Source organism: Mirounga leonina, unplaced genomic scaffold, assembly GCF_011800145.1.
Source record: "Mirounga leonina isolate KUSES-001 unplaced genomic scaffold, KU_Mleo_1.0 Mir_151, whole genome shotgun sequence".
In the NCBI taxonomy this organism is placed as follows: Eukaryota; Metazoa; Chordata; class Mammalia; order Carnivora; family Phocidae; genus Mirounga; species Mirounga leonina.
In genome coordinates this window covers 53,631,164-53,641,982 of record NW_023270377.1, presented here as the reverse complement: position 1 = coordinate 53,641,982, position 10,819 = coordinate 53,631,164, and the positions used below count along the sequence as shown (strand labels likewise).

Below are 10,819 nucleotides of genomic sequence, written 5' to 3'. Positions count from 1 at the left end.
TTATATTATATTATATTATATTATATTATATTATATTATATTATATTATATTATATGTATGGGTTATATATTACAAAAACTTTTTGGTTGTGTTACAGGCTCATGGGTTGTCCATATATGGACTCCAGTATAAAATTATCCCCCCACTACAGCATCACCCTCCTGAATTGAAATCTATTTCCTTAGCTGAAAGCTCTCCAAAGAAATGTGAAATATGTGACTTCTAATCTGAGAGCCTCTGTTCCCTACCTTTTCTTTTTCATAAATAGCACTTTTCCTTTCTCTAGCACTGCAGCAAGCCTGATGACTGTATGCTTTTATCAGGCTATATATTCTCCTCATTTCATTTCCTACTCAGTATGACAGGGAAAATTTTAAAATTTCAAAGCAGATTTCAAAGAATAAAAATGTAAGAAAAACTGTTTGGCTTTAGGTATATCTATCATATAAGAAACACCAATATCTTAAAATTAAATTCATTGGACAGAACTTACTCTAATAATTACACATTTTCCTTAAAATATCATGTTTATATTTTTGCCAAAATCTGGTTTAGACTTTGTAGGAACATAGCTGTTGCACATATGTATAAGAAAACTTTGTTTTCTGACCCATTTGACTCTGTGTTAACTAGTTATGTGATTACAGGCTATTTCTATATTGTTTGATTTTGTGGCAAGACAGGCTTTGGTACCTTGTGTTCTTTTTAACTCCTGATATTCTCTACTTTGTTTTAGGTCATGGAGTGGTTCAGTATTTCAATGTAGCATCAGCTATTTATGCAAAATACAAGTTACATGGGTTTCAGTACCCTCCTGGGAATCGGATAGGTGTTTCCTTCATTGATGATGGGAGTAATGCAACAGAGTAAGTACTATCTCAGGAGGGTTTACAGCAGGGCTTTGGGTATACATGATGTGACTTGAAGAATAAGAAGAGAAAGCAGTTGACCTCTTGGGTGAGGAAGTCACACAAAATAAGTTACAGGTCAGAGACTGAATATTTCTAGTTTTCTGTAAATTATCAGTTCTTATCTTTAGTCTTCTCAGAAAAATGGCAACGCAGATGGTAGCAGCACAGCTTGCATCAATGGTGTGGAATAACCCAAGTCAGCAGCAATTTCTGGTAAGTAGGTAAGAATTTAACCTCTATCATACATCAGTAGGCTATAAAATAAATGTGGCCTTTGTTTATTACCTATGTAAGAAAATTTTCAGAGCTACAGTACAAGATCACATAGAAGTCATGATATAGATCTCTTTAGCTCTTGGCTTAAAATCCTTAAAGTGCAGTTTTTCTTATTTTGTACCTAACTCTTCAACAGCAATTTGGAGGAAATTCTGGATCACAGTTGCCTCAAATCCAGACAGACGTTGTACTTCCATCGTGCAAAAAAAAAGCCCCTCCTGAAACTCCTGTGAAAGAAAGACTTTTTATCGTGTTTAATCCTCATCCTTTACCTTTAGATGTATTAGAGGATATATTCTGGTAAGATTTCAATTCCACAAAGTTACATTTATAATATAATTGATTTAAACCAGTCATTTAAGCCCTCTCACAAACTTGAAACTTCCTATATCTAATACTTATCAGATAGAAATGATTTGTTCTGTAGTTTAAAAAAATTCCTTATTTATATCACCTTTTAAAATATATGATCATTTCTTTCTCTTCTTTATTATTTATACATCTTAATTCTCCACACAGAATTTCCTGTTACTTTGTTTTGAAGACATAAAACAGTATTGTTTTGGGGCGCTTGGGTGGCTCAGTCGTTAAGCGTCTGCCTTCGGCTCAGGTCATGATCCCAGGGGCCTGGGATCAAGCCCCGCATCGGGCTCCCTGCTCGAAGCCTGTTTCTCCCTCTCCCGCTCCCCTTGCTTGTGTTCCCTCTCTCGCTGTCTCTCTCTGTCTGTCAAATAAATAAAATCCTTAAAAAAAAAAAAACAGTATTGTTTTGAAAAATTGCATGCATAAAATGGACAAATCATTTGTTTCTTGATAGAAAATACATCTGTGTCCACCTTTCCTCTAGAATTCTTTTTATATAACTTTTCCTTAGTGATTGTAATACAGCTGAACAGAGTAGCATTTTCTATTTTGTCAGCACTCTGTTGGATCCTTAAGGATTATATTGAGTAAACAATTACTTGATTTTAAGGAAGAGTACATAGTAAGTGTAGAAAAAGGAAGGCTCTTGTTTATTTTTGTGTTTTTAATAGAACTCCTTTAATCTTAACTTTTTTCTTTTTGGTCTTTTTCCTATTTGCCTTATAACAGGGTTAGCAAAGGAAAAAAAAAATAAGAAGCTCATTGAAGAGCTGCACAAAACATCAGTAGTTCGAATATTTTGACTTATTTAACTGATTCATGTAGTTTATTTCTTGAACATTTCCTTTGCGCCAGGCAGTCATCATGCTAAGTGCAAGGGACATTGTGTAAACAAAAGATATGATGTAAATAAGACATAATAGTTCTTGTCCTCTGAGAGCTAATCTCATGTAGGAGACAAACAAGTGAATAGGATACTACAACCTAGTGAGGTTGGTGTTGTGAAAAGGAATGTCCAGGCTATGAAATACATAAGGGGAGCATCTATTTCTGAAGTTCTAAGAAGCAATGTATAATGGAGACCTGACAGATAAAAGTAACTTAGCTAGAGAAGAAAGGATTTGGGGGGCAGGGGTGGTTATTTCTGCAAGAGAGAATGTGAAAGGAGATGGTTAGAGTATGGAATTTGAGAGACTGGGAGGGAGGGTGAAGTGGGAGAGGACAAGGCCTATGTCAAGAAAGACCCACAAGCTATGTTAGGGAGTTTGTCTTCACCCTGGATGGGATTTTTAAGGAGGAAATGATCAAATCTCTGTTTTAGAAAGATCGCTAGAAAGACAGGGTAGAAAATAGATTAGAGAGGGACAAGCCCAAAGGGCAGGGAAACAAGTGAGGAAGGTATTAGAGCATTCCAAGGAAAAGATAATGACCAGCTGAATGAGGAAAGAGACCTGAGTGAGAATGAAGAGAACTTGACTATAATAGAGCACGTGTTTGAAAAGGAAGATTGACTTGAAGATTGGATGTGGGGAGAGGAATGGAAGAGGAGTCCAGAATGGACCCCAATTTTTGGACCTAAACAGTTGTATTTTTATCAATTTTATTTGATTTTTTTTTTTTTTAACTTTGTTTCAGTCGTTTTGGTAACCTGATCGAAGTTTACCTCGTGTCAGGAAAAAACGTGGGGTATGCCAAGTATGCAGATCGAATAAGCGCCAATGATGCCATTACTACTTTACATGGAAAGATCCTAAATGGAGTCAGACTTAAAGTTATGCTGGCGGATTCCCCAAGAGAAGAATCTAACAAACGACAAAGAACTTACTGATTCTTGAGGTAAGCCCTTTTTAGTCTGAATTTTAAAAACACGTTGGCTAAATATTATAGCAAGAGGAATATGTATAGAGTTTCTTTTTAGGGATTTGGAAGCTGTCAGTTAAAAGCATTGTGACTTAGTGCTTGGCTAGTAAAACCAAAGGTTGGGTTAATTTCACAATATATTTTTTTTAAACTTGAACTTTTTAAACTTAAATGTTTTCAGTGTTTACTGGGAGAATGTTTTTGCCCTTCTACAAAATAAAATCAGATTTCAATGTAGAAAGTTAAAGTGGGTTTTTTTGTTTGTGAATGTTTTAATATTAAGAATTTAATTTTTTACCATATGTTTAACTTTAAAATTGAAATAGTGCTAAAGATTTTTAATTTAGAGGATTAATGTCAATGTCTTGAGTTATAACTTAAGGTAATTTGTAATAACCTTTATAAAAGAGTGTTTTGACATCTCACTAGTGAAATGCCTAAAAAGCAATATCAAATAATACGTCTTTTTGGACCTTTTGAACCTAGATGTTTTTCTCTGGACTTGTATTTGTGAGTTTGTGCATTAAAACCAGACATTTGAAAAGTATTCTCATGTGTATATATGTATTAAAAAAGGAACCCTGCCAATTTACCAAAAATTCTTGTCTATTATAATGATACATACAGCCATATGAATTTCTTTTTCTTTTAGTTTTCAGAGATCAAACTTATATTTCTTTTTCTGTGATAGTCAACACATATCTCCATGGCTTAGGGAAACATTCTTTAAAGTAGAAATGTTCAACTCTTTCACTTTTTTTATTCTGGAAATGAATTCTGAGTTTCAGGGGTAGCTGAGAGTTTCCCGGTTCCCACACACACCAGCTTCCCAAGTCCACTGCTGGTCAAATGGTAGCAGTTGGCAAGCACTTTAGATTGACTTGGAAGTTACTGACTTGAAAGCAAATTTCTTTTACCTCCGTTTTCTTTCTGACCAATTATGGCGACTAGCAGGTATCAGAGTGAATTGTCTCAATCCTTACTGCTGATGACCTTTTTTCTAATAGAGCAAGTCAGGTGATTAGTTCCTCCTTCCTAGAAGGCAGTTGGCAATAGGAAATGCCCGTTGGGCCCATTATGAATAATCCTAATTTAAAAATGTCTTGCAATGTTTTATTTAATTACAAAATTCATTCCCATTACCCAATACAATGTAAAAATATTAAAATGCCAGTGAAAAAGAATTAGCAAGTCCTTCTTAAAACAAAACTGTTTACATTTACAAATAAAATGTTAAGACCTGAATTCTGGTTAGACAAGCTATCTTCTAAAATAGCACACAAAAATGTGTTTGTGTCTGTGAATATTTTAATATATAGCTAACAATTCTTTTATTCAAAGAATCTTTGTCCTTAAAAAAGGACAGTAATACTGAGTTCTTAATATGGGGAAAATATATGAATTACTCTTGTGGTTGAGCCTTTCCTAGTGATTATTTGTATAGTATAAAAATATTAAACTTAAAAATCAGAAGATCTGGCTTGGAATTCTAATTCCGACGTTTAACTGACTTGATTGGGCAGATCTCTTCACCTTTCTGAGGCTGATTTTTTTAATAGGGTTATTGAGAGAAAATTCATCAGCAGAATTCCTTATAAAATATAATAATGTTTTGCAAGTGTGAGCTAAAACTTGCCTTGGTGATTTCAGTGAATCTTTGACATGTCATCTTACCAGAATGGTCAGAAACTAAAAGTGTAATGATACAAAATGTGGCCAGCTGCTGCTGTGCGAATGAAGCTTTATAATACCACGTTTTCCCTGTAAAAGTGATGTACATTTATCCCGTTCCCTACATCAGAGGAAGTACCTATTCTTCAGCATGACTATTCATAAAATATAAATCTATCCTTTTTCCCTTTATTGAACCATTGTACCTATTCAGAGCAAAGATAAAGTAGGTTCAGGTTAGCTAAAAATGGTAGGACATAATCAGCTGTATTGGTTTTGAATGTCTTAAAAGTTGCAGCACGCTTTTTAAATTTATTTTTGTGGTAGATTTTCTGTTTACTGTGGACTCCATGAGATTCTCCTCCTTTGTTGGTATATTAAATAAATGTATTATTTTAAGGTTCAATAAAATAATATGAAAGAGTTTCCCAAATTTTACAGATTACAGCAGGTGAAGTTCTTTGGGAGGGGGAGCATTTTTTTTATTTGTTCCCTTGATTTCAAGGGACAAGCACCACTCATAAAGGCTGGTTCCTTTTGTCTCTGAGAAATAGGCCTAGGATTAAGTGAGCTACACCTATGAAATAGGAAAAGAAACTGGTCTAAGAATATAACTTTGAAAATAATTGAGTTCTATTTTGAACTGGGTTTAATGTACAAAATATGTTTCTCTTTCTATTTGAGGAAAATAAAAATTTTAGTATTTCAGAGCATCCTGATTTTGTATTAATTCACAGCATTTTCCCTTCAGAAATTCAGTACCTGCTTGCATCGTCCTTCTGAGTAAGTTTGGTTTTGCTTATTTGGGGACATCTGTGATTAAGTAAGCAGATAACATTGGTTATTTTGAAATAAAAGAAATTCCTAACATTTTAGGAATACTAAATACAATAGCTGTTTCCTTTCAGGTGATGATTTTCATACTTCTGTTGTGTTCTTTCTACAGAACAAAGACTAAATAATGACATAATCCTCAGCTGACTGACTGAAAATGTGACTGGACGCACTCCCTGTGGACAGTTGACCGCTTTTTTTTCATATACCTGATAGTCTGTGCACAACATTGTTTTGTCTGGGGAGCACGGATTGTTGACATGTATTTTTGAATTCACACTTCAGTGCTAAAACTAATATAATAGTTGTTTCTTAGAGCAATATGTTGTTATATGTAGCAGAAATAAAGTTTTCTTTGCTTGACTAAATCATGCCTTATTTATGTGAAAGAAGAGAATAAAACATATAACAGTGTTTAGAATTTGACAAAATGACATATTTCATTGATTTTGAGATGCACATTTTTTCACATTTTTATATTTCTGAAATTGGACACATCTTGATATCAATTGTGTGCCATACTGTAATTGACAACCGGTTTTTATTCCTTAATAGAACAGAAACAGAGGTGCTTCCTTCAGTCCGTTGCATCTGAGATTCAATAAAATATGGTAATTGCTGCTCAACCTACACATGCAGATTGGCTACATACTTACACTTAATCTGAGGCAAGAGCCAAAAGACATATCAGAAATATTTTATACTGTATTTTTATAGTTATGCCAAAATTTGTTGGTAATTTTATAAAGATCTTTGAAGATTATAGAGCAATGGTAATAAAAAAAAGAGTTCTAGGTTATTATTGACAATAAGTTTAAATAAATGTTAGTGGCTTTGCAGGAGGGTGGACATTTTCCCTTATAAACACAAGATATAATGGCCACTGTAAAAACGTGACACGTAAGTAACTTCAGAACAGACTATGATAGAAAGAATAGTCATTCCAAAAAAGGATTAAAAATTAGGACCCTATTCTGCTTGTATTTTGAAAATCCAAGAAAAATTTTTAGCTGCTCTTAAGGTGAATAATATGTATCAAAAAAGGTATATCTAAGTCAGAAACTCAGCATCTTAAAGAAAGATAGGAAGATACTATAAATGGTATGCAGTTATTAAAACCACTGAATTACCTCCTCAATATGCTTCTCACATTCTGAGTTAAACTAAAAATAATGAAAGATTAAATTCACTGAGCATAATAGAGTATTGCAGTTTGACATCTCTCCATTAAAAAATTGAAATCCTTTTTTTGAATCAGTAATTTTAATAAATTTAGATAAGAAAATTTCTAATCTCATCTTCCCAGGCAGGACTTACTGAGAATGGAATCTTTGTGAACCAAAGGGCATATTTTGAAAGGAAAGTAAATGCTCTCGTTCGAAATGAAAAAAAAAACAAAAACTAAGTGAGGAGATGAGGATTAATTACCAACAGGTAGACTTATTCATCCTGAACTCATTTACTGTGCACATAGTTCCATTTTCACGGATTGAAACCAAATTGTGTCCTACAGGTTATCAGACTCTACCACTCAGTTAATACTTGAATTCCCCCAGAAATAATATCTGGCAGCTGGTTAATCTAAACACTATAAAAGTAGGGAAGGCGTTCTCTTAACTCATACCTGAGTCCACTGCATCTTCGATTAATCCTCATAATTAACAAAAGTTGATTCCCCACAATTTTCACCTTATTAGTCTTTAAGTTTTTCACTGGGCCATATGATAGCTTTCTTTTTATTTTATTTTATTTTATTTTATTTTATTTTATTTTATTTTATTTTATTTATTTATTTGACAGAGAGGGAGAGACAACGAGAGAGTGAACACAAGCAGGGGGAGTGGGAGAGGGAGAAGCAGGCTTCCCGCTGAGCAGGGAGCCCGATGCGGGGCTCGATCCCAGGACCCTGGGATCATGACCTGAGCCGAAGGCAGACGCTTAACGACTGAGCCACCCAGGCGCCCTGATAGCTTTCATATACCCTCCTGACCTCCAAATTTTCTATTTGGATGAAATAATCCCAATTTCTGCATTCCGCATTTAAAGTCAGGGAGCCAGTTTCAGCAACCAGTTGTGGTTTCAGTAAGGTGTCTTCTGTAGATATAGTTCCTTGATTCTTTCATATAAATTCTAAAGAGATTTGTAGCATAGTTCTCTGCCTGCGAAACACTGCTTTTACACTGCAACCTTCTGTTGCATTTTCCAGCTGCATGTCTCAGTTGTCCCTTGCAGTTGAGCCCTAAAAGTTTATTTTTTAAAAGCCAGAGTGCCACATTTTTCTTAAAACGAGGAGGTTCTAAAACCTAAGAAATAGCGTTTAATAATCTAGTGCTCATGTCGTCACTTAGATGTTTACTCTTCACATGCACTTTGGGTATAAGAACATGATATATAGACACTTAGATGCTCTGCATATGTCAGTTACTAAAATTGCCAACAGAGGGGTTTTTATTAGGTGTGTACTTCATTAACTTAAAAAAAAAAATTAAGCAATTCAGATCAATAAACTTCTCTTTCAAATATGTGGTTCAAATATAAATAGCATCTAAAATAAAGCCTGATCAAAACTTTCTTGTAAATTCATTGTCAGGTCTTTTATGGTAGATTATAGATGCTGAAAGCAGGTATCAGATTTGCTGTTTCTAGAGCATCATGTCCTAAGCTATGTTCCTTGAAATACTAGTGTCTTGAGAGAATTCATTAAGTGTTCTTTAGGGAAGAAGTTTTCATGGTCAAAGATATTTAGAAAATGTTTGGTTCTTATTGCACAGATTATTTTGACCATGAACCTTCTCAGAGCCTTTAATATGCTAATATATATCATCCCTGTATCTCCAAAAGAAGACCATGGTTTGCACTGGGAAATGTGTTTTTAGAGGCACAGTACTAACAGGCCACTGATACTACAACGAATGTATTTTAGGAAAGATTCTTCTACAGTATATACTGTTTTTATTCAATGGTAGTGGTGTGGTTTTATTTAGAAGTTTATTTTTTATGCTTTTTTATCTCACCATAGGTAAAAAGTTAATGCAAAATACTAAGGAAATTATTACTCTAAAATTTTCATATTCTCTGAATGTTATTCTCTTTTAATTGGGACCTACATGATATCAATGAACAGAAAGAAAATAGAAATAAGAGATTTTACCACTAGGTGGTGATAAACATTGCCACTCAGAAACAGTGAAGCGCAGCATTCCAGTTTTATTTAAAGCATTGAGCATGAAATGACAGGATTTGTATTGTCTAAAGCAGTGGTTTTAAACTTTAGTGTCCACAAGAATCACCTCAGGTATTTGTTTAAAATACAGGTACACTGAATTGCAAATTTGGGGCTGAGTTTCTCAATAAGCTCCCTAAGTGATTTGTTAGGATAGTCAATAGCATTGACTTTGTAGTATATTGGCCTTGAGAGATTCTATATGTTGGACCTTAAATTGGACTATTGTAAAAATAAGACATTGAGAAGTTCCTGAGTCTTTCTACCTTAAGCATTTTTTAGAATTTAGCATCTGCTTTAATTTAATATCAGTAAATATGAATTACAATAAGAAATTGAAAAACACAAGCAGTCTTAGAGATAAAGCAAGATGTCAGGCCAGCTTTTTTATGTCAGCAAATATTTTTTTATGTTTGTATAGGATGGTAATTATTTGCTTTTGCCATTCAAAGCTTCTATCTTAATTCATTTTTTATTTACATTTATTTTGAAGTAAATTATTTTAATGAATTATCATCAAAGATTTTGTCTCTAAATAAGTATATAGATGTATCATTCTTTTTAAATGGACAAAGGAACATGAAGGTGATATAATTATCATCAGTGTTTAAAAACTGAAATAGAATAATCACGGGAGAACAGAAATACGCATGTATGTATCTGAGTATTTTTACAGTCCTAAAGTGAATCTTCTTACAAAGTGAATGCTTTTTTTGATGTACTCACAAATCTGTTCATTTATAGGTACAGTTTAATTTTCAGTAACTTCTTAATTATATGCCTAAAACTCAGTGAGGTCAAGAACAAATGAAATACATATATATATGGCCTTTTCATTCAGGGGTATAGCCATATGCAAATTTTATTCCATATGTGGATAGTAAGCTCTATTAAAATCATAGCAACTATTTTTACATATGACTTCAGTAAAGAGAGAAAACATAAAGGTCATCCTTACTAGATAAGAAGTTTCATTTTAATATCTGAATTCTAATAAATGGATTGCATTATTTCCTTTTCTAGAAACAGTAACTCAAGGACACATGGATCCTGGGAACTGAAGGTATGGTATTACTAGGGAATCAGCTAGAAATATTTAGTTAACATATGAAGTTGGAGTTCGTTCATTATCATGACCACGTTTTGACCATATTTAAGGTAGAAAAGACTTGTCCTCAGTAGAATATGGAGGTCCCTGATCTTATACTTTGAGAAAGTTACCAGGCCCTATGAAAATCCATTTGAGTGGTTATCTGTCGCAGGAAAGAGAGTCCTCTGACTGTCTTAGATGAATTGCAGTCACTATCCAGATGTCAGGACCCATGGGAGCCAGCTCAGCTGCAAGCTGACTAAGGCCACAAGCACTGTGGAACCCTGGAGACGGCCTTCCTGACAGTGCTGCTGCAGAAGTGGTGGAGGGAGGGCACCAGGAGACTGTTGGAGGAAAATCATTTTTGTATTTGAAGTACAAAAATCAAGTACAGTTCTCTACAGAAATGGGGAAAATGTTGAGCAGAATAGGACAACCAAAGTGCTTACTCACAGATACTCCTTTGAATCTACACTCTTTTAATTTTCCTGCCGGTACTCCGTTTCTGATTTTGTAGGTGAATGCTGTTGCTGCTGACTGATTTTCTTGCTCATATATTACCATCATTTTTCAGCATTAGTAATACACAG

General features: G+C 34.1%; 1 protein-coding gene across 9 annotated transcripts in view; it reads left to right on the top strand.

The window, feature by feature from the left end:
• RBM45 (RNA binding motif protein 45) overlaps positions 1 to 10,598 on the top strand; it is a 23,011-nt gene extending 12,413 nt beyond the window's left edge. For 4 of the 9 annotated variants that reach the window (XM_035007657.1, XM_035007661.1, XM_035007660.1 and 1 more), the window contains exons 6-10: positions 738 to 867; positions 1,041 to 1,125; positions 1,325 to 1,488; positions 3,187 to 3,387; positions 6,029 to 6,851. In XM_035007657.1, coding sequence (XP_034863548.1) covers positions 738 to 867; positions 1,041 to 1,125; positions 1,325 to 1,488; positions 3,187 to 3,379 — 572 coding nt within the window. In that variant the 3' untranslated portion in view covers positions 3,380 to 3,387; positions 6,029 to 6,851. Of the gene's footprint in view, positions 1 to 737; positions 868 to 1,040; positions 1,126 to 1,324; positions 1,489 to 3,186; positions 3,388 to 5,819; positions 5,866 to 6,028; positions 6,852 to 10,162 lie in introns of those variants that run through there. The other 5 variants (XR_004679667.1, XR_004679669.1, XM_035007658.1 and 2 more) reach the window with 3 other exon arrangements.
• The last annotated feature ends 221 nt before the right edge of the window (positions 10,599 to 10,819 follow it).